Source organism: Protopterus annectens, chromosome 8.part1, assembly GCF_019279795.1.
Source record: "Protopterus annectens isolate FY-2018-M chromosome 8.part1, PAN1.0, whole genome shotgun sequence".
In the NCBI taxonomy this organism is placed as follows: domain Eukaryota; kingdom Metazoa; phylum Chordata; order Ceratodontiformes; family Protopteridae; genus Protopterus; species Protopterus annectens.
The window spans coordinates 300,056,264-300,080,948 of NC_056742.1; the positions used below are offsets into that span (position 1 = coordinate 300,056,264).

Consider the following 24,685-nt stretch of genomic DNA (forward strand, 5'->3'; position numbering starts at 1 on the left):
CACAAAAACCTGGCATTTTAACAGGTGTGTGTGACGAACTACAATTTTTTGTAAACTTCTAAACAGTCCATGCAAGGTGACCAAACAGATCTAAATGTACAGGATGTAATGGCTAAAGTACATGGAGTCCAGAATGGGACCGAACTTGTCCATCCCCTTTCAGACCAAGAACAGGCAGAACTAAAACTCCAACTCTGACCTGAAAAAGGGTTGTCTCTATGGCCACTGTGAGATGATGACTCTGGACTTTGCTAAGATAAACTGGTTTGCTGCTGAAGCTCTTTCCAATGGAAGGAGTAGTAAGATTCATGGCATGGACAAAAAAAACAGCTCTAGCACCCACTTGTATTTTGAGATAGTACCTTGGAGAGCTTGGAGAACTCCCCCCCCCTTCTGGTAATCCCAAATTTGAGTTAGGTTTGAGCTGTCCTCTTAGATTAGTTAATTAAGCTGAGGCAAGATTGGGGGGGAGCTTCACTGTCTTCCTTAGGTAGTAAAGAAGTTTATTTCCCTTTTGGGTTCTGCTAGGCTTAGAAAGGGAAGAGGCCATAAAAGGAGGTGGGGTTAAAAAGGTTCTCCAATAAGGTGAGGGTTTGCTTTATCTTCAGATGGTTAGTGATCAGATCCTGTGCAATCTGGGTATCCAGGCTCCTGATAAAGAGCTCCAACACGGGGAGGGAGGGTTATACCAATTATGCCCTCTTGTGTTGAACAGACACATACCTTTATCCTGTGGTCCTGGCCAAAGTACCCAAAATAGTTGTAGAAGACTATCTTAATCCACTGTGGAAGCCATTTATGGTCCTTAAAGGATTCCCCTGGAGCCATATTATGAGAGATCCTTAAGTTTACCAGGTTGGACTGGAACTTCAGTAAGAGGAAGAATTAATAGCCCTAAGCCTCTACATAGCAATGGAGTACACACTTATCACACATGCCCAAAGTTTTGGATTTCTTGTCAGAAAGTAAGGTGGTAAAATATTGTAGTGTCTGATACCTATGGTGGATCAAATAACTCATGAAAGAGTCAGCACAATGACAATTGGTTAGGGGGCTCTACCATTTAGTTGGGGCATGTTTTAAATATTCTTTTTGCCTCTGCTTCTGATAATCACCATGTTTCCTCCAGTGTGTCTTAAAACCATCCAGTTCTCTGTACATTAGGTAACTCCTAGTACAGGGATGACAGTCTACTAAATGAGAAATCAGCCTGGCAGCCACAGGTGTAAGTTTGTGCACTACTGGAATTCCCACAGTAAAGACATTTCATTTAGGGTCCTAGTCCCATACTGGTTGCTGAAATGAGCAGCAACATCATTACAAGGCATCCTACAGCCTCATCTTGCTTGCACATGCTTCCAATAAAAATCTAGAGTGACTACCAGCACTGGCGTGGGATTTCCTTCTCACATCCCTGGCCGTGGACATTTTGGTGCCATGCAAATAACTTCTTGCATGGATGAAATCAACTGACTGATGTCACTACCCCCCAGATAGGCAAGCCAGCTCTGTGGCTGCTCACTCCCTTCTTAACCTGGCTTTCTGTAGTGCCTGAGCTGCTAGATGAACTCTGGTTATCAGGGTCACTGTCAGGGTTTTATCCTACTAAGCCACAGAGTCAGACATATGCAGCTGAGGCTTATAAATGATATCGGTTTTCTTACTTAACAAAGAGGCAGAGTTAAAGGATCTCCATACTGCTTAAACATCATCATTAACAAATAGCTCAGGTTAGGGGAGCCAATGAATCATGGCTCCTAAGACAACATCCTCAAATATTTCACAAGGGGGTTCTCAGGGAAAGACTACAACACAAGGCTAGTCCAAGTCACTTCTCATAATCTTAAGGGTCTCTCCAAAAAAGTGGCCATATGGAGGCAAGTGGAGACAGACATAAACCCATTATCTTTGTTGTCTTTAAGTCACTTGACTTTGAATTCTCTGATCCCCACAACTCCCTACAGAAACTACTGCCATGAGTTCAAAGAAGACATTTCACATATGCAAGGATGTGACTGACATTCCAGGTGTAGGCAACAGGAAACCATTTCATGAGACCATGCAACTAAAGGTAATGCATTGAGGAGAGGCCTGTGCCAGCTGCAATGCTGGCTTCAGCCCATATTCCAAAATAGTGAGTTCCAAAAACGATGGTTCAATTTCCCATTAAACATATGTTTGATATCTGGGCCCTGAGACTAGAATCCTGGTGAGGGATTAGCTGAAAGATTCTCTTTAGAAAGGCCAGCTGACCCAAATATGTTGGGAAAAGTTAAAATAGAGAAATCCTCGGCCCAAATTCCCTTGACCTTAGATGGAGAGAGACAAATGCGGCTCCTCAGGATCAGGCTGGTCAGCCTCAAGCTCCATCCAGTCAAATGGGGACTGGGTGATACTGACACTACATAATGCATTATTCATTGTGGAAGACAGATGTATATCTCCAGTTCCCTCATCCTTCAGTGAAGCAGAGAAAGGAATGGGCTTCAGCCCTTGCAAACTGAAGATAAGCTACACACACCAGCATAAAACAAGGTGCTTTTAAAACACTATATTTACTTGAAGGAAGGGATAGGATGCAACCTGCTCTCCGAGAACTTTTCCTTATATTGCTGGCCCCATCTGTGTCTGGGTCTGTACACAGCCACGGGTCCCTATGTGAGGACAGCTTGATTCCCACCATATCTTAGCACCCAAGCTAACAGTTTCTGTTGATAGCATCTACAAGAGGAAGTGCTGAGATGCTGCCATTTGCTGCAGTTATAATGCTGTGCTTTTCCCTATTACAGTAAAGGAAATACTAGTGCAGGGTTTGGCTTGTGTTTTGGTGGCAATGCGGACCTCTGTGTGTTTTAGGCAGGCATATGTACAGCTTCAATGATGATAGGCTCATAATCTGAGCTATGTGAGTGACAGGAAAGCGCTAGTAAGCAACGGGAATGAGCATGTTTACATATTTTGTGCTAGATATCACATCATGCATTAGAACAGGTACTCAAATGCCTCAGATAATGAGATCTTCTAAGCTACTTGTATCATACAATAGTGGAGGAAATGAAGGAGAGTCCTTCATGCAAGATCAATGCATTTTGGACATTTTCCTGCACCTTGGATAACTACATTCTATCTTATATAAAAACACACACTCAAAAGCACAATCAGAAAGAAAAATAAAGAAACAGGTCCAGGTTCACCATAATAAGCTGGCCTGGAAATTATGAGATAAATGATTTCAGTTCTATCATATGTTCCTTTAAAGTGCAGGCTACAAGAGTGCCAATTACTGTAAAACAGTGCCATCTAGTGTTGTATTACTTTGCATTTTTTGCAATAAGTGAATGCTTTCATACCTCAAAGAACCACCTCCAGGGTCATTCACCTTGTTAGTCTGATTCGCGAAGACCTGTATACCAAAGGGTCCAAGACACTTATTGGACTGTACTGTTGGTGCCTTCAACACTGTGCCTAGAAAATGTCAAACAATGTTATTATGGCATTTTCTTGGCAACTTGCATCAAAATACTTTATTTTCAAAACCTTTGTACAGAAAACATGCATATGAAAGAATAAACAGATTTTAATTGGTGGAATACTGCTTTTACTAAAATGAATATTCACTGTTCAAGGATTATATGACAATACTGACACTGGTAAAGGTGCCTACAAATAAAAAAAATAATGTAAGTTAACTTATCAAGTATATGATGAGAAGTGATAGAACTTTCATCGGCTACCATTCTGTCAAATCAAGTTATCAAACACCAAACTATCGAAACTGGTGTAAACTTATGGAGTATGTTTTGCATCCTCCAACACCCCAAAAGGTCTAGATATACTAACTCAGACTGCATAACAATGGGGAAAATGAGAAACATCCAATTCTCACTATTACACATCTCACTTCAACACCCATGATTGTTTTGATATACTGAGTATTCAATCAAAACCCATTGTTTCATTACCGATCACCATTTAACCAATGAGTAGGTGGTGGTCCCTTAAACCATTTGGAAACAACCAAGGAAATTCATAGTAGAGACCTTGATATCTTTAATTCAAAGAAGTTCTGCATGGAAACTAACAGAGCAATAATGGTCAGACACGTATTTTCCTATGCAATTGCAGGGAAGGCAAGAATTAGGCAGCTTTCTTTATTTATTTGACATTTGTTGACTGGGACAGTCTGACTGGGCTAGTGCCCTTTTTCAGCAGAAGCCCAGGGAGAAAACCTCCACAATCATATTCAGTAGAGTAACACACTAACAACTATAGTATATACATAATCCATTAATGAGAATAAACACAGAGTTACATCACAAGGTTAAACAGATGATCAGTTTGTACAACTGAATACACAGAGTATTTTAAATGCAGCTTATCAAAGTTATTTACAGGATATATTCATATGTACAGCAGCAGAACAGATAGTAAATTTAGAAGCAAAATACTTTTGTACAATGTCCAGAGCAAAATAAAAACACTATCACCAGGGTCAGTAAAAGTATTTTAAATACCATACAGATAGTAAGTTTAGAAGCAAATTTGATTATACAGGCAGTGTCCAGAGCATAATAAAACACTTGGTCACCTGGTTCAACACAACTTTTTAATACCATGAAGAGACTGAAGACTTAGAAGCTGTAGCCATGGGTGATATTAAGCATGAAGGATATATAAAAAGTATGGTAACGAAAGTTCAGAGAGGAAGGATGAGAGAGGTAAGGGTAGAGAAGTGAGGGCTTAAAGGGTGATGAAGTTGAGAAGAGGGTGTAGCAATCTAGGATGGTAGGTAGTCTGGCTAAAGCCTACTTTCACTCCTCCCCATTGGTTGCCAAGGAGATTCTTAATAATGAAATACATTTCAAAGAGATGGCAATGATTCTAAATCTTCTCAGTTACAATGAAAAATATTATATTCTACCAGTTTACTATCAAAAGCTGGAAGTGCATTTGATCGAACGTCAGTTCAAGGAAAGTGCGCTTTCTAAAGTGCATAATCCTAAACTGACAAAGTACGAACTCATAATAAATGTACAGCATGATTCCTTATTATGAGCTCTGCAATGTGAATGGAGAATGCAGTACAGTGAGGATCAGGGAATGTATCCCTTTCCTCACTGTAATGCGATCTCAGAGTTGGTATATATAATTTGCAGGGAGGCATGCATCCCTGCAGAACCTAGGAAAGGAGAGACAGTAGTGGGGCTATTTCAAATGCATCAAATTGGGAGACGATATTGTTGCAAACTTCCGCATCAAAAAAATATCTGGTTTTCGGCATTCTCGTTCGATGTCATAAATAAACGATCAAAGCACTATCTTTATTTGAATTGTAAACCTATTCTACCAATATCATGGCTAACCTCCTTGGATTTAATGTCGCCTCCTTAAATGCTCACCTTTCTTCTTGCACGCCTAGCCTTGTAGGTGTTAAAAAGCAGTAGTTACATTATCCTAAACATGAGGTGGTTCGCAACTGAAAGAAAAGTTGGTAACTGTCAGTCAACATAAAGTACCATGATTCTAGTATGACTGTTGACACACATAGGTGGCACATGTGAAATGGAGCATTTAATACTTATTTATTAATGCCACATAAACATGGGCCAGCAATATTCACATTTGTGGAATACAAAGCTTTAAATGCAGAATCTACACTTCAGATTTAGAGTGCCTCCTAATGCTGTTATTGCATCAATTTAACAACAGTGCTGTGCTGCAGAAGGTTTCTGCTTCACTTGAGAAGAGAAGACATTCTTGTGGAAGAAGCTAAAAATTATTGAGAAGATACATAAGAAATAAAACAAATAATCTTCGCAATTACTGCTAAGTGCTGTGACTCACTCTAGAGATGTAAAATAGCGCATATACTGAAGAACACCTTACAGCCTTAATAAGTAATAAAAATTAGAACTACACATAACTTGTTTAGAATGCCTTGATTTGAAAACATGGTATGACAGGCCACTCTGCATTTCTTAGATAATTATCAGAATGGTGTTAGTGTATCCGTAGCTTAGTGATCCTTGTTTAATTGCTTCAGTACTATGACAAGAGAAAGAATTAAAAAAAAACATTCTGTAGCAAAGTAATCACTTAATTTTAAAATGCAGACAGAGCCATTCCTCATGAAAGCACACGAGGGAGATGAATTTCTGACATTGCACTGCAGGATAAGGTGGTGCTGCACTCCTGAGAGTGTTGCCTTCAGATGAGATGTCAAACAGAGACCCAATCGGCCCGAGTTGGTGTAGCTCAAGTGGAAGTAAAAGATTCAATGTTGCCTATTGAAAAAAGTAGGGAAAGTTCCCTAGTAATATAAATACCACCTTGGGGCTACCCTAATGGGAGTAACCCAGTGAAAAAAGGATAAATTATAAACCAATTCTCTATTTTGAGCCAGTGGGTAAAATCCCATGATGATTAAAATTAACTAGTGTGCTATGAAGTTCTTGATAGTTTACATTTATGCTTCTGTGACCATTTTGCTAAAAAAAAAAAAAAAAAAAAAATCCAACAAACAGAAAAGCATAAGACTTGGAGCTAGATTGCAGAATGAAAATACAACCCTTCTGTTCCACCACAAGAAGGAAGTTTGAAAAAAAAGCCCAAATAAGAGAGGGTTGTGGCAAGGTCTTGCTGATTGATGTTGGTCCTACCATAAGATGCGCATGGCACTGTAGCATCACAAAAAAACTGCATAGCACTGCACCAAGACAGATGAATGGAAACGGAAACCAGAAGCCAGGACTACAGGTCTATTAGCAATAGGCATGCAATCTATACGACATTACTAGGAATAAGCTCGTCACCACTCTGGGTGAATGGCCAAAAAGGAAAGCATAAAACAAGAATATCTAAGCAATAAATGCTTCCATGATTCAATTAATGGTCTCAGACTTACTGCTAACTAATGAATAGCAAGTAAAATGATCTGACATCACTTATGAACAAAAATGTCAATTAACGTAAAAACTCTTGTACTCACAAGTGGCTAGGCATATGGGAAAGCGCAGCTGTGCACTGGAACTCATACTAATTATGAATGGTTAAATACTGGATCACTGTGGCAGTACATTTATAGAATAAAGTGATTTAGATACAGCTACATATCAGTCTTCTAGTTAGACTTCAATAGTCAGAAGTCCCCTACATGAGGAAAATAAAAACTTGGCTGTAAAGGATAGCATAACCAATGCCATTTTAAATTCCTTTTTGATAAATCACCACCAAAAATCTCCTAGCCTCACCTAATAGAGCAGGACATCAAAAATTCCTAAGGAAGTGATGGAAAATGAGAAAAAAAAGTAATCAATCATCTAAGCCAACTGCTAAACCATGCAAACATTTCAGTCAATATCTTCCAATAGAACACTTACAATACCATTACTATCAATACCTACAAATGGTTCTCTCAAGGTTGGCTACTACCAAAGGTGCTATGTCTCTACAGGATTGCAAAGAAAAGAGAAGGAAAAGTACATGTGAGCTCCTACTCTAGCAAAGACCCTATTTTTCAAACATTTACAGTTACGCTGAATACCCTTGCACAGCTGCATTATGGTCATCATAAGCATCATCACTGTAAAGCATTCATAAAGTAATGGTAGGTTTCCAAGCAATAAAAACAATTCTTGACCCTGGATTTAGGTATAGGGCTACAGCAGCCCCTTTGGTAGAGCACAGGCAATATCAGCCCTGCTCTTCAACTGAATATCCACTTGGTAATGACTGGAGAAAATGAAAAGTCAAGTCCAAGTGGCAGCCTCAAAAATGCTCTGATCCATTACCAAAAAGGCTGTGGCAGACATCAAGTGTGTCATTAACTACCCAGCAACAGCCCTTCCACAGTAGTCAAAACACAAGGTGTTGAAATTAGATATTTTGCTGGTCTGTTTGGATACTTATCTACCCTGTTTTTCCATAGCAAAAAAGAGATGATAGGTGGTCAGATTTTCATTACCAATTCAGGTAGAAACCATTTACTGTTTAAACTAGTTTGTGAAGTGTACTGGAGCTGAATTCCTCTAATTGTGCACTGTTAGGCAAAGGAAAGAGGTCTATATATGGGACACCTATTTGACATTCAAATCTAGGAAGATTTCTCCATGCAGCAATTAATCTGGTGAGTTCACAGAGGTCCTGCTTAACTGACCTGCCATTACATTTTCCAGTATGTAGATGGTTCTCATGGATATGGCTGACAGTAAAGCCTATTCCCAGGTCTGGGAGGACAATCTGCAAAGGTGGTAATAACATGTGCTCCCCTGCCTGTTTACATACTGCATCACAGGAGTATTGCATGTGATTATGTTCAAAAGTTTCTGGCATCCAGATATCTATTAAAGTTTCAGGGCATGGATGATCAACATAATATCCTTGACATTTTTCAATTTTGGCCCTCTTCCTTAAGGGTCCAAAGCAATGCATGCGTGTGATCCTTAGGTCTAGGTCTGAGCTGACTGGCTGCAGGAATGGAAACTCCTGTTTTTTCACACAACTTGTGCCCAACACATAATTTCCATCCTAATGTAGGGTAACTTTGGGCTGGCGATATCAAGTATTTGCAGCTGCTGCTCTCACATATTCCTGAAGAACCACTGTATTTTTTAATCATTTCTATCCATTCCCTACCTACTTACATTCTATGAGCATCTTAACAGCCTAAGAGTCCATTGCCCCATGAGGCAAACCACTACTCCAACACTTATAGACACCCATAACCAAACAAACATACTGAACTCACCTAACTACTTACCTGCTAAATATCATAGACTGACTCACATTAAATACTATAGTTCAAAAGCTAGAATATTCCAGAACTTAATATATAAACTACTAAAACTTGCACTGAGAATTCAGGTTCACTCCTTAATAGATGGTGATATCCACCCAAATCCTAGTCCATACTCTACCACAGCTACAGAGCCCAACACTCCAACTTCTACCAATACACAATTGCTCACCAGACCCTCAAACTCACTCCTAATAGACCATCTTAATATTCGGAGCATAAATAATAAAGTTGCCCTCATTCATGTACATTTATTTGACATCCTATGTCTCACTGAAACATGGTTCAGGGCATCAACACAAGACAATGAGGTTATTCCACCTGGATACAATATCTTGAGACTAGACGGCAAAGCTAAGAAGGGTGGGGGAGTAGCTATCCTATATAAATCTGAATTAAAAGTGACCTCTATAGAAACTAAACCACCACTAACTAGTAATGCGGAAATTCTCATATCCAAGATTCAACTTAACAAATGTAAATCTACCTTTATCATCTGTATTTACCTTCCCCCAGGTAATACCACTAACACCCTAGAGGATATACTAGTTGGCTTTCCACTACTTACCCACAAGAAACCATAGAACTTGGTGACTTTAATATCAACTGGAAGAGCTGTACCTCTGAACAGCCTTCTACTCACATTAACCTACACACCTTCACTCAAACCATCACATCCCCCACAAGGACCAATAAACTTAATAACAAAGAAAGCCCTTTGGATTGGAGTCTCACAGTCACCACCAAAATTACAAAGTAGGAACCCTCCCTGAAGATATGAGTGACCACTCACTCACCTTCTTAATAAGATATAAAAGTGATATTCAGAACCCAACCACCTACATGACAATAAGAACCAACAAAGATTTTAGCCCTGACAGCTTTCAAAAAGAACTTAAGGCATGTGACTGGTCACCCCTGAAATACCTACCATTAGAAGACGCAGTGAAATACTTTAATTCTAAATTTTTAGCTATTCCAGATTACCAAGCACCAACACGCACAATTAGAACTAGAACAAAACCAGCCCCTTGGCTCACTAAAGCCACCAAACAAAGAATCCTCCTTAGAAGTAAACTCTGGGCCAACTGGCATACTACTAAAAGCCCTGCTGATCAATTAAAGTTTAGACAGCTAAGAAATGAAGCAAGAAAAGCCATATTGTTAGACAAACAAAACTTCTACATTCAGCTCCAACAAACCCACCAAAACAAACCACAAAAATTCTGGTCAGGCATCAATAAACTCCTACGCCTAGGCCACTCAGTCATGTCCACCCCTTTAGGATCTGACTACAAAAGTTCCAAGCAAATAGCCAATACCTTTAACACATTCTTTACAGCGATCATTCAATCTCTATCCAATCATCTATCCTCTGACACATCACCTTCATCCACCTCCATCTCTAACCCATCCACATCATCTTCATCCACCTTCATCTCTAACCCATCCCATTCATTTCACTTTCAACCTGTTCCTACTTTCCTTGTCTGTACACTTATCCAAAAACTTAAACCTACCACCCGCTCTGCAGACCTACTCCCTGCAGAATACCTGCAAAAAGCTGCAAAAGCCATAGCTTACCCCACATTCATCCTGATTAATAGAACCATTACTGAAGGAACTATCCCAACAATCTGGAAAATTTCACATATAATCCCCCTGCATAAAGGAGGTAACTAATGATTTATCAAACTATTGACCCATAGCCATATTATCTCCACTGGCAAAAAACATGGAGAAATGCATTCATAAACCACTGTTAAACTACCGATTAGTAAACAACTTACTAGCTATCAACATGGTTTCAGGCCCTTTCATAGCACCACCTCTGCTCTACTATCCTTCTGTGACTGTATTAATAAAAATCACAACAATGACACACTATCCTCTGCACTCTTTATCGATCTGTCAAAAGCATTTGATATGGTTAACCACACCTTACTCATAAACATACTCAAAAACCTGTCACTAGACACTATGGCTATACAATGGTTCCAATCCTACTTAATCAACAGGCAGCAGGCTGTTCTATGGGAAAATAACTTATCTTCCCACCTCCCAATTGCCCTTGGTGTCCACAAGGTTCCATATTAGGTCCTCTTCTATTTTCATAAATGACCTACATTCTGCAATACCTCAAGCTACCTGTATTCAATATGCATATGATTCCACATTAATATGCTCTGCTACTTCTCCAGCAGACCTACAGTACCAAACCCCAAAATGTGTTTAATACAGACGGAAAATGGCTACTGCATGTCTCAACTTGAACCCCCCCAAAAAAACTGTTACTTTTCACTCCCACCCATAGGGTCCCACCATTAATTTTAATGTTTCATCAAGCAATGGTACTATTATATCTCCTGATACTACTACTAAACTACTTGGGGTACTAATAGATAACCTTACCTATGATTCCCATATTAACACTACTATAAAAACAGTCAACAAAAAATTGGGTTCCCTCTACAGGATCAAACCCTTTCTGACCCCACTAACCAGGACCACTATTGCCCACATCCACTTAATCTCTACCCTTCTTTATGCCTCCCCTATATATACTAAACTAAGTAAAAGCAACTTGAACAAGCTGGCTACGTCCTATCGTCCTACTACGGGGTCTACCTAAAGAACCCATCATTGTAACAATCTTCAACAACTAGGAAGGTTAGAGTTGCCAAATCTACTACTATTTAACCAACTAAAAGTTGGCCCAAAAATCCTATATCAACCTACTAATACACCTATACTTACAAACCTTATCACCCCCTATAATAACATCAAGACCCTACGCTCATCAAATAAACTACTGGTACAAATAAGTAAAACTAACAATTTGTCTGGTGATTCTCTGTTCTTTAACACTGTTGGTAAAATCTGGAATTCCCTTCCCCAGTGACCTAATCTCCCTTTCCTCAATAAACCTCTTTAAATGCAAACTGAAGCCATACTTTAAATCACAGTGGTTATGCCCCTGTGCTAACCCTGATCAACTTCCTCATTTATCTCTGGTTATTAATCTCCATACTTGTATAACCTAGTTGCTTTTCTATGAACAATAAAGAGAGTGTGAGTTAACTGTTTAAAGTGTTATTAGAGATTTATTTGTATGTCTAACCATAGCTGACAAGTATTAAGATTCTGTAAGGAGAATCACAAGGAAAGTACAGTTTTGTACCTACCATAAATGTAGATGTTCGAGTGCTCATACAGCTGCAGTCATACTAGATGGGTTATCCTGCAGTCAGGTGGGTCCTCGGTCGGCCGAATTCCAAAGTCTAGGTCCAGTGTCGGTTGTCGTCGCTTCTTCCCTGACATCAGCGTGGCAGGGGTATAAAAGAGGCAGCCAACGCCATTTTCTTCAGTCTTTCTTGCCCCAGATGTCAGGTGCCCACAGAAGGAAGGCAAACATAATGTTATGCAAAGATGCAATGTTGATAAATCAAAAACAGTAGTTGCAAGCAAATACACCATAAAAGAATACCCCAAAAAGGTTATATGAAAAGTGTTTGTCATAAGGCCTGTCCTAAGAGGGGATGGAGGGAGAGAAACCTGGACTGCAGCTGTATGAGCACTCGAACATCTACATTTATGGTAGGTACAAAACTGTACTATGTTCATCGTGCATACAGCTGCAGTCATAACAGATGGATAGAGTCCCAAAGCTAAGTAAGGGTGGTAGGCACTAAGTGGAACTAGGAGGGGCTAGTATAGTGGGAGGTGATAGTGCTTGGAGAAAATGTGCACTGAACTCCAGGTGGCTGCTTCCAAAATGTCCTTGGTAGGGACCCCCCTGAGGAAGGCTGCAGAGGCAGCTGTGGCTCTGGTGGAGTGGGATCTGATACATGCAGGCACAGTTTTTCCATGAAATGAGTAACAAAAGCGTATGCAGTGGGCTATCCATTTTGAAATTGTCTGTTTGGAAATAGCCTTTCCTTGAGCACCTGCAGCATAGGACACAAAGAGTTGCTCAGATTTCCTGAATGGTTTTGTCCTGTCCAAAAAGTAACGAAGTTGTCTGTGAATGTCCAAGGAATGTAGTAGTCTTTCCCCTTTGCTTTGTGGATTAGGATAAAAGGTAGGTAAGTGGATAGTCTGATTCAAAGCTACATTGGATACTACCTTTGGCATAAAGGTAGGGTTGGTTCATAAGGAAACTCTGTCCTGATGGAAAATGATGAATGGATGCACAGCCATGAGGGCCTGTAGCTCCGAAACCCTGCATGCCGAGGTGATAGCCAGAAGAAAGGCTGTTTTCCATGACAAGTACTGTAACTCTGTTGAAGAAGCTGGCTCGAAGGGAGGAAGGGTCAGCTTTTCCAATACGAAGTTGAGGTCCCAAGCAGGGACTGGTGGTTTCCTTGGGGGTTTTATATTCTTTGCCCCTCTGAGGAACTGTCTTAAGAGAGGATGAGAGAATAAAGGAGGATCTGTGTTGTATTGTGCAGAAATGGCTGAAGCATGGATCTTGATGGAGGAGAAGGAAAGTCCATTGTTTAACATCTCAGCTAGGTACTGTAAAATTTGAGGTATATTTATCATCCAAGGATTCTGTCCCTTTTCTTGATTCCAGGCACAAAATCGTTTCCATTTGGCAGAGTAGGTCTTTCTAGTAGAAGGTCTTCTGGCCTCCAAGATGACATCCTGCACCTCCTTGGAGAGGAGAAATTGTTGGGAAATCAAGGAATTCTCCATGCAGCTAGATTTAGAGTTTTGAGATGGCTGTGAAGGGTTTTGTAGTTGTGCTGGGACAACAGAACAGGAACTAGAGGTAGGATCCATGGTGGGGAATGTGTCAGGCTCTTCAGGAGCAGATACCAGTGTTGTCTTGGCCAGTCTGGCGCAATGAGAATAATTTTCGGCCTCTCTGCTCTGGCTTTTAATAGAACTTTGGGCAGCAGAGGAAGAGGCGGGAAGGCATAGACTGTCAATGTTGCCCAATTGAAGGAAAGTGCATCCACTTTCCAGGCCTGTGGATGATAGGTCCTTGAACAAAATTTTTTCAACTGGCAATTTCTGTGGGTAGCAAAGAGATGTATGTCTGGCTGTCCCCATGCCCGAGTTATCTTTGTGAAAACTTGAGGATGCAACTTCTATTCGTGTGGATCCGTCATATTTCTGCTTAGGTTGTCTGCCAGTGTGTTTTCCTTCCCTGGCAGGAATTGTGCCTGTAGTTGAATTTGCAATTCCAGTGCTGTGTTCCATAGGGTCATGGCTTGCCTGCACAAGGGAGTATGAATGAGTTCCTCCCTCTTTGTTTATGTACCACATCACTGTGGTGTTATCTGTCCTTATCAATAGCTGGCCTGGATGCAGTAGGTCTTTGAAGGTCATAATAGCCTTTTGCACGGCCAGCATTTCCTTTTGGTTGATGTGAAGGTGCTTCTCTTTTCGGGTCCATTTTCCCTGAATGCACTGATCTGTCGTGTGCTCCCCAGGCGTAGTCTGAGGCATCTGTTGTGATGATTTGAGTTGCTTGAGGAACACAGAAAGGAAGACCTGTGTTTCTTTGGCAAGCTTGAGCCCACCACATAAATTCCTTCTGAAGGCATGGAATGAGTGGTATAATTGCTTCCAAGCTGTGGCTGTGTTGAGACCATACGTTTTTTAGGTACCATTGAAGTTTCCTCATATGCAACTTTGCACATGGGATTAATAGGATGCAAGATGCCATGAATCCCAGAGCCTGCAGGACTTTCCTTGCAGTTAGCCTGGTGTAAGTTGCCATTTTTCTGAAGTATTGAGACAGTTGCCCTTGCTTGTCTGGCGTGAGGTAGGCCATCTGGGTGGTTGTATCCAAGCTGGCACCCAGGAAAATTATTTGTTGAGAGGGTATTAGTTTTGATTTCTTTTTGTTGACTGTATATCCCAGGAAGTTCAACAGTTTTATTACAAACGCCAGGTGCTGCAGTAGTATGTCCTTGCTGTCCGCTTGGATCAGGCAGTCGTCCAGATATGGGTAGATTTGTATCCCTTGTAGTCTGCAGAAGGTGATTACTGATGCCAGGCATTTTGTAAACACTCTGGGCGCAGTAGATAAGCCAAAGGGCAATGCAGAGAATTGGTAATGGGTTGAACCTGCAAGAAATCTGAGGTATCTTCTGCAATCTTGTCTGATAGGGACATGCAGGTATGCCTCCTTGAGGTCCAATGTTACCAGCCAAGACTCCTTGCCCAGCATGGGAAGAAGCTGCTGTAATGTGAGCATCTTGAATTTTGGCACCTGTAGATATGTGTTTAGGATGGATAGGGCTAAGATAGGTCTCCAATCTTTGTCTTTCCTTGGTACCAGGAATAGTCTGGAATAAAACCCTTCACCTTGTTCTTTTGCAGGTACCTCTTGAATTGCTTTCATGTCCATAAGAGCTGAAATTTGTTTTTGTGGTTCTGCCCTTTAATTTTGTGGCAGGTTTGGCATGCCTCTCATTTTTGGAAGGGTGTGAAAGTGGAACCTGTAGCCTCTGTCTATAATGTCCAGAATCCATTTGTCTTTTGTAACAATATGCCAATTTTTTTGAGAATAATGTCAGTTTTCCGCCCAAAGGTGCTGCCATTAAAGCTTTGCTTGGCAGGTGTAGGGGGAAGTCATTGTGTCTGTTTTCTAAAAGACTGTGATCTATCTTCTCCACCTCTTGGGGTTGGTGCTTGCCACTGTCTGGCTCTGAAAGATATATAACTGCTGCTGTTCATTTGGAACATACTCCGAGTTGGATTACTTATTTTTATAGCCCTAATTGTGGCACTTGCTGCTGAGTCTTTGGTGCATCCTTTTCATTTACAAGTTTTGTTTTTTGCACCGGCCATCCTTTTTTTACTGGCTCTGAAAGATCCTTGAGGTTGCCCTCTACCCCTTGGATGTCTGTCCGTGGCTGGAAAGGACCAATTTTTTGAAGGCCAGTTTCTGCTGAATCGTGGAGGTTGTACCTGCAGGAAATCTTTCACTGTTTGCATTGATTTCACTTTTTCCTCCATTTTCTTTAGCACCTCCTCAGCTTTAACACCAAACTATACATCTTTTTGAAGAGGTGCATCTAATAATTTAGCTTTGCCATGATCTGGTAAGGTTTGCTCTTTGAGCCAAGTATGCCTACATATAACAGACCCCGTAACAGCAGCTCTACATGAGGCCTCTAAAGCATCAAAACCACACTGCAAGGTATGTTTACCCACTTGCTCTGCACCATGCAACAAATCCTGCAACTCTTTTAAATCTGACTGTTCTGGTTGTGTCATCTTGCTTTCCAGCCGAGATATCAAAAACTGTTGATACTTTAACATATGGAACTGACAGTTTAATGCCCTCATGGTTAAAGTGGCCGAGGTGTACACCTTTTTCCCCCACCTTTCTAAAGCTCTGGAATCTCTCTCTGAAGGTAATGGGTTTTTAGCAGTAGAGGCCTTAATTCCCTTGGGACCCTGTGAAATTGTTTCTGGGTCGGCAGTATGGCTTTTATATAGGAACTGGTGAGAAGCAGGAACCCGGTAATATCTGTCTGGTTTAACAGGAGCTGGAGGCAAAGAATCTGGCTTAAGGCTGGCTTCTGTGTACACATCATCCAATATATCTAAAACAGGAGGGATAGCCAGAGGCCTATGCTGGGGGAGCAGAAGAAATTCCCTGAGCCTTTTCTTGGAATATGAGTAATCTTGGCCTTCCCAGTGAAAGTGTTCCGTCAATGTATGCAGGGTTTCCCCAAAAGAGAAGTCCTCGGGGGGGACCGAGGGAATAGACTCCTCTGCATCAGAGTCTTCGAATGGAGAATAGGCATAATCCTGGTCCTCAGATAGTTCTGAGGTAATAGAAGCTTGATCTGAGGAAGGGTAGTCTTCCTCTAATCTGGGCCTTTTGTCAGAGGGGGGTTGAAAACCCCTGATAAGAGTAATCAAATCCTCAGCCATTTTAAGCATCTGTTTTTTAGGCATGGTGCCTTGAGAGGAGGTCTGAGGAACCTGTTTTTTTGGTTTTCATGGCTGCTTTAGATTTAGTGAAGGCTTTAATAGAGAAGGAGGAAGGCCTGAAGACCCCTTGAGAAATGGCAGGCCTGTCTAAATTCTGAGTTTCCCCGCCAAGAGTGGTGTCGGTATCTGTAGTAGGAATGGGGGCCGAGGAGCCTGCGACCTCGGGTACTGAAGACACCGGTAATGCATTGTCATGAGTACTCAGGAGCTGCGTAGGCGCCTCGCTGAGTACCAGAGAACCGGTAGTCGGCCTTGGCGTGGTTTCAGTAGGTGGTGCGGACCTCGTATGTCGGTCCTTATCTTTGCGTTTTTTGCTCAAAACTGGAGTCGGAGTATCCGACGACATAATATAATTGAATTTTTTGCCAAAAAAGTGAAGGGCGAACTCCGCCCGATGCTTAATTGTGCGCTTGTTGAATCTAGCACAAAAACGGCAGGCCGAGACGTCGTGGTCTGGGCCTAAGCAAGGTATACAGAAAGAGTGGAAATCCTTATGCGGTATTTGCTTCCCACATGAAATGCAATTATTAACTTTGTCTGACATCGGTCTGAGGCAAGAAAAGTTTCCCCAACGGGGTACTTAGCTTTCAGGAAGACTTCGGCTGAAATACTTTCGTAAATCTCAGGAGATGGCCGACCGGCACTTGCGAACTGCTTCTGCTTCGAGCACCGCGCGGCAAGAAAGACTGGAGAAAATGGCATCGGCTGCCTCTTTTATACCCCTGCCGCACTGACATCAGGGAAGAAGCGACGACAACCGACGCCTGACCTAGACTTTGGAATTCAGCCGACCGAGGACACGCCTAACGGCAGGATAACCCATCTGTTATGACTGCAGCTGTATGCACGATGAAAATCGGCAAAAATCTGTTTTGTACCTGTATTTGTAAAATGTCACTTACTGTAAATATTACTGTGTGTTGTGGAGTTTTTCTCCCCGGGCGTCAACTGAAAATGGACATATATCCAGTTGGACTAGCCTGGTCAACAAATGTAAAATAAAATAAATAAAAATAAACAAATAAAATATGCAATTTGGCTATGGCACCATCAAATCGTTAGATGTCATGCATCTTAGGATGGCCAACAATTAACTGTCATGTTATTCTGAGCTTCCCTGTCAAGGACTGGAACAGCAGTTAGCAATTCCAATTTTTCTTGTAGAAGGTGGGCTCTGTTGGAGTTTTTACCCAAACGTGTCTCCATAAATACCATCATCTGCCTTAAGCACTTCTGTTGTTTGACGGACTACGGAACAGTTCACAGCCCTCTGGATCACCTCCCGGGAGCGGGCCTGAATCAGATAGACATGGATGCCCTTGGTCTTGCAGCAAGTTATCACAGGGACAAAACAATGAGTGAAACCCTGACAGCACTGCCTAAATCAAAGGGCAAGGAAAGAGAACAATAATGGTAGCCCTCCCCCACCCCAGCACAAACCTCACATATTGCCTGTGACTTCTATAAAATGAAAAGTATAGATACACATTGTGAGGTTTTGGTACACAATAGCAAGAAATGTCAACATCTTAAATTATGGTACATATCAAAATTTGTTTAAGCTTAAAAGATTTGAACTGGTACTACAGTTCCTGTCCTTTCAAAGGGTGAGAAAAAGTCTTGAGTAATATACTCTGTTCTCCTGACCAAATGACACTGCTTTCATTATGGCCAGGATCAGCATTTCCGCTAATATTTGGCCTACTATATCTTCTTGGTTAACTGATATTGATGGTCAACATATTCTAAACTGAAGCTCATATCATCTGTTTATGCATTGCAGAAACCACCAGTCCGGGATAATTCTCACCCACTGCTAGTAGGCAGATGTCAAGTGACGCTTCAAGTGCCCCCCCCCAGTCCATCTTTGCAAAAATGGACTGGGCAATTGGGTGATGGGGTTAAGGGCCAGGGTAAAATTTATATTGCCGGTGAGGAGGCTAGTGTAATTACAGCAGCTCCTTATAAGGGGGTGGTCCTGAGTGCACCCATGTCTCCCTTTTCAGGCTGCCATCTCCTATTTTGCATTGCCTTCCTACCTTTAGGCTGCTTACTTTTACCTTACATCTGGTATAAGGTCTGTATTTGGAAGCATAACTTCTGTTATACTGAGGAATGTAAGGGGGGGACAGATATTTTCATTAACGTAGTCTTCCCTCTAGCCTCCAGTTTTCTGAATACTTTATATGTCTGGGGTCCACACAGCAACTGCCTATCCAGAACTACATGAGGAGTTGCACCTTTACATGCTTGGAAAGGGACCAAGTCCTCTGCCAGTGCTGTCTTCTAATTACTGACCCTGTAGCAGCAACCCTAGATATTGCATCCACAGTATCACACACACATTTCAAAACGTTTTTCTCTAGTTGTAAAAACGTTTACATTTGGGCAAATATAGAAGCTTTGTTCTTTTGTTTTTTTTTTGTTTTTTATCCTGCATCCCACTTCAGCTTTTTAAAAATTGCATGAATGACATTTCAAAATATAAGTTTGGCAGTACAATGCCCTAAATGTCAAGACTGATGAAAAGTACAGTTTTGTACCTACCATAAATGTAGATGTTCGAAGATCCACATTGCTGCAGTCCTTACATATGGGTAGTCCGCTGTCCTCGGTCGGCCCGAATACCAAAGTATAAGGCTGACGTCGGTCAAGGCGCATAAAACTGACATCAGGACGTCAGGGTACAAATGCGCATGACCGACGTCATATCCTCAGTCTTTTCTTGCCCCAGATGTCAGAAGGCCCTAAAAAGAAAGGCCAAAGCCAAAAGACAACAAACAAACAACCACCCCTGCACTAATTATATGCACAATATTTACAATATTTACAATATTCACAACCCAAACCACACAACCGCCTCTAACTACAGAGGGGAAGGAGGGAGGGTAAATTGGACTGCAGCAATGTGGATCTTCGAACATCTACATTTATGGTAGGTACAAAACTGTACTATGTTCTTCATCTCACATTGCTGCAGTCCTTACATATGGGTAGAATCCCAAAGCAGAGGTAAGGGAGGATGGCAAAATTATAAAGCATTAGGAGCTGCCAAAATGCCCTGTAAAATTGCAGTGGCAAAACCAGCCCTAGATTTAGAGTAAAGTGGAAGGTGGTAATGCTTAGAGAAAGTATGCACTGAACTCCAAGTAGCTGCCTCCAAAATATCTTTAGTAGCCACCCCCCTTAAAAAAGCTGTAGAAGTGGCAGTAGCCCTAGTGGAATGAGGCCTAATTCCATCTGGAATCTCCTTACCATGGTGGGAATAACAGAAAGCAATACAAAAACCAATCCACTTAGAAATAGTCTGTTTTGAAACAGGTTTGCCCTGAGAACCCAAAGCAAAAGAAACAAACAACTGCTGAGACTGCCTGCACCCTTTAGTTCTACTCAAATAATATCGCAACTGTCTGTGCACATCCAAAGTGTGCAAAATCTTTTCCCCTTTATTTTGGGGGTTTGCATAAAAAGTAGGTAAATGAATAGTTTGGTTTAAAGCCACACTAGAAACCACTTTAGGCATAAAGGAAGGGTTAGTACGCAAAGATACCCTATCCTTGTGGAAAATTAGGAAAGGCTCAACCGCCATAAGGGCCTGCAATTCAGAAACCCTTCTCGCAGAGGTAATGGCCAACAAAAAAGCAGTCTTCCATGATAAATATTTCAATTCGGCAGTCGCAGCAGGCTCAAAAGGTTGTAGAGTGAGTTTCTCCAACACAAAATTGAGATCCCAAGCAGGAGTAGGAGCTTTACGTGGGGGTCTTATATTCTTTGCCCCTCTAAGGAATTGCTTAAACAAAGGATGAGAAAACAATGGTGGGTCACAGTCATAGTGAGCAGAAATTGCTGCAGCATGAACCTTAATAGAGGAGAAGGACAAACCTTTGTCCAGTAACTCAGTAAGGTATTGAAGGGCCACACTTAAATTAGGTTTAGAAACATCAAAATCCTTTGCTGTACTCCAAAATAAAAATCTCCTCCATTTATCTGCGTACACTTTCCTTGTACTAGGCCTTCTGGCCTCCAAAATAACATTCAAAACTTGTTGTGGAAGCTGAGACCCTCCAGGATTCAAAACAGAATATGCCAGGCTGTTAGATGTAGAGAGTGAAGTTTGACATTGAGTAAATGACTGTTCTCCTGAGACAGCAGGTGAGGAATCGAAGGCAAAGGCCATGGAGGCTCCCATACCAGACTTCTCAGTAAAGGGTACCAGTGCTGTCGAGGCCAATCCGGAGCTATTAAAATCATGTTTGGCTTGTCCTGTCTGACCTTCAGGAGTACCTTTGGGAGGAGAGGCAGAGGAGGAAAGGCATACACATGAAGATTGCTCCAATTGAATGAGAGAGCATCCACTTTCCAAGCTGTGGGATGAAACCTTTTTGTGCAAAACTTTGGCAGCTGGTAATTTAGTGGAGAAGCGAACAGATCTATGTCTGGAGTTCCCCATAACACTGTCAATTTCTGAAATACATGAGGATCCAATTTCCACTCGTGGGGATCCATAATTTGTCTGCTCAACATATCTGCTAAGGAGTTCTGTGCTCCTGGCAGAAACCTTGCCTGAAGATTCAGCTGTAAACTGAGAGCAGTCTCCCACAAAATCATTGCTTGTCTGCATAGAGGATAAGAATGCGTTCCCCCTTGCTTGTTGATGTACCACATGACAGTTGTGTTGTCTGTTAGAATCAACACCTGCCCTGGAAGAAGTAAATCCTTGAAAGCTATTAATGCAAATTGGACTGCTAACATCTCCTTCAAGTTGATATGTAGATGTTGAAGTCTGGCAGGCCACGTGTCTTGTACCCATTTTCCATTTAGATGAGCTCCCCAAGCTTTGTCTGAGGCATCTGTCGTTAGAATCTGACTCGCCTCTGGCCGGGTCACAGAGAGTCCCTTGTTTAGGTGACATTCCTGAGCCCACCACAAAAATTCCTTTTGAATGCAAGGTATTATCTGAATGACAGTGTCCATATCTTGGCAGTGCTGTGTCCATACATTTTCGAGATACCATTGCAGCTTCCTCATATGCAGTTTGGCATTGGGAAGAACCAGAATACAAGATGCCATGAACCCCAAGGCTTGAAGGACTGTCCTTGCAGTCAGCCTGGACTGACGAGATAATTGGTGGAAGTAAAGAGAAAGAGTCTTTGTTTGTCCGGGGTCAAAAGGCCATCTGGGATGCTGTATTCAGTCTCACACCCAGAAAGCACATGTCCTGAGAGGGTACTAGACTGGACTTTATTTCATTCACAGAATACCCCAGGCATCTTAACACTGCCATCACATACTGTAAATGATGAAGAAGTTCGTCCTTTCCTTGGGCCAGAATCAGGCAATCGTCCAAATAAGGATAGATTTGTATTCCTTTTAGCCTGAAGAAAGCTATCACTGGAGCCAGAACCTTCGTGAACACTCTGGGCACAGTAGATAAGCCAAAGGGCAATGCAGAGAACTGATAATGAGAAGTCCCAGCCCGAAAACACAGATACTTCCTGCAACTGAGCCTGATAGGAATATGAAGGTAAGCCTCCTTGAGATCCAGAGTCACCATCCAGTGATCTTTGCCCAGCAGAGGTAAAAGCTGTTGTAACGTCAACATTTTGAACTTGGGAATGTCCAGATATGTGTTGAGGATAGACAGATCCAAAATTGGTCTCCACGTGTTCCCTTTCTTTGGTACTAGAAACAGGCGAGAATAAAATCCTAGGCCCACCTCTGGCAGAGGGACCGGTTGTATGGCCCTTATTTGAAGTAGTAGAGAAATTTGTTTGTGAGCCTCTAGTCTTTGCTGAGGAGGAACGTCCGGCATGCCTTTGAAAGGAGGCAAGGTATGGAAATAAAACTTGTAACCTTGGTGTATGATATCCAATACCCATCTGTCTTGGGTAATCAAATCCCAATTTTCCTTGAAGAGTGCCAACCTTCCTCCCAAAGGTGCTGCCAGGCAAGAAGGATCTGGCAGCTGAAAAGGTAGGTCATTGGGCCTGTTTACGAAAGGACTGGCCCCTGCCCTCACCCAAAGATTGTGCAGGTGAACTCCCTGTTCTAGGTCTGAAAGAACTCTGAGCTCTGCCCCTACCACGTCTAGATCTACCCCTAGACTGAGAATCATAAGAAGGATACGTCCACCCCTTAGCAGGCCAATTCCTACTAAACTTCGGAGGCTGAACTTGCAAAAAATCTTTAACAGCCTGCATAGACTTAGTCTTGTCTTCCATTTTCTTCAAGACTGACTCCACAGGTGAACCAAACAACACATCAGACTGTAAAGGAGCATCCAAAATCCTTGTCTTAACATGGTCAGATAAAGTCTGATCCTTTAGCCAGGCGTGCCTGCGAAGAACTGAACCAGTGGCAGCCACCCTAGACGAGGCCTGTACAGCATCAAAACCACATTGTAATGAATGCTTACCCACCTGTTCAGAGACATGCACCAAATCTTGTAATTCCTTACACTCAATGCCTTCCGCCAGAGCATCCACCTTAGACTTCAATTTAGAAAGAAGAAAGTTTTGATATTTCAACATATGAAACTGGCAATTCAAAGCCCTCATAGCTAAGGTAGAAGATGTATAGACCTTCTTTCCCCATCTATCCAAAGCTCTGGCCTCTTTATCTGGAGGAACCAGATTTTTACAACAGAGGCCTTGACACCCTTAGGTCCCTGACTAATAGTTTCTGGGTCCGCCCTAGGACTCTTATAAAGATATTTATGAGCCTCAGGCACCCTGTAATACCTATCCGGTTTAACAGGAGCAGGAGGCAGAGAATCAGGATTAAGTGAAGCCTCTGCAAACACATCTTCCACAACATCCAGAACAGGGGGTATAGCCAAGGGCCTATGTTGGGGTAAAAGCAAAATTCCCTAAGCCTTTTCCAGGAATCAGAGAAGTCCTGACCTTCCCACTTAAAATGTTCTCTCATAGAATGAAGTGTCTCTGAAAAAGAAAAATCCTCTGGAGGAGAAGCAGAAGGAGTAGAATCATCTGCATCAGAATCAGAATAAGGAGAGTACTCCTGCAAGTCTTCAGCCGAAGACTCTGAAACATCCGAAGCCTGCTCAAAACTTTCCAACTCAGGCTCCACCCTAGGCCTCTTATCAGGAGGGGGCAAAGAACCTCTAATAAGAGTAATCAAATCTTCTGCCATTTTAAGCATGTGCTTCTTGGGCACAGACCCTGCTGAACTAGGAGTGACACCAACAGAAGCTAAACCTGGCCTGCCTCTGGGAGAAGCCTTGGAAACAGAAGGAGAGAGCCTAACCACCCTAGGAAGGGAGGGGAGTACAGTAACCTGAGAAGCCCCTTCAGCCTGACCTGCCTCCTGAGAGGCCACATCCTGCAATATCAAAGTCTCCCCCTGAGACTCCAAGGAAGCCTCCGTCGGAACCACTGGTTCCACCGACGCCTCTAAAGAACCGGCGTCCGGAACGGACGACTCATCTTGCCTGGGTTTAACAGTTTTGTCTTTGCGCTTCTTCGTAGAAGCGGACGCCGGAGAATCCGACGGCATATTATAATTGCACCGCTTCCCGAAGACCAGCCTAGCACAATCTAACCTTCGCTTAATAGTGCGCTTATTGAACCTAGCACAAAAGCGACACCCCACAACGCCGTGCTCAGGCCCCAAACAAGGAATACACAAGGAATGATAATCCCTATGCGGTATCTGTTTCCCACAAGAAATACAGTTATTCACTTTTTCTGACATCCGTAAAACACTGAGGCAAGAAAAACAAAATATTCCCCAACGGGGTACTTAGCCAACTTGGATTCGGTCTGAAACTCCGAACTCGAAAAATTTCAGAACGCCGAACGGCACTTGCAACGCTGCTTCTGCATCGGACCATGCGGCAAAAATGACTGAGGATATGACGTCGGTCATGCGCATTTGTACCCTGACGTCCTGATGTCAGTTTTATGCGCC

The 24,685-nt window shown here is 42.2% G+C and overlaps 1 protein-coding gene across 1 annotated transcript in view; it reads right to left on the reverse strand.

The window, feature by feature from the left end:
• Positions 1-24,685, reverse strand: part of LOC122810120 (transcription initiation factor TFIID subunit 4-like) — a 1,443,428-nt gene that overhangs the window by 255,717 nt on the left and 1,163,026 nt on the right. The window contains exon 11 of the mRNA XM_044081596.1: positions 3,351-3,465. Coding sequence (XP_043937531.1) covers positions 3,351-3,465 — 115 coding nt within the window. The remainder of the gene's footprint in view (positions 1-3,350; positions 3,466-24,685) is intronic.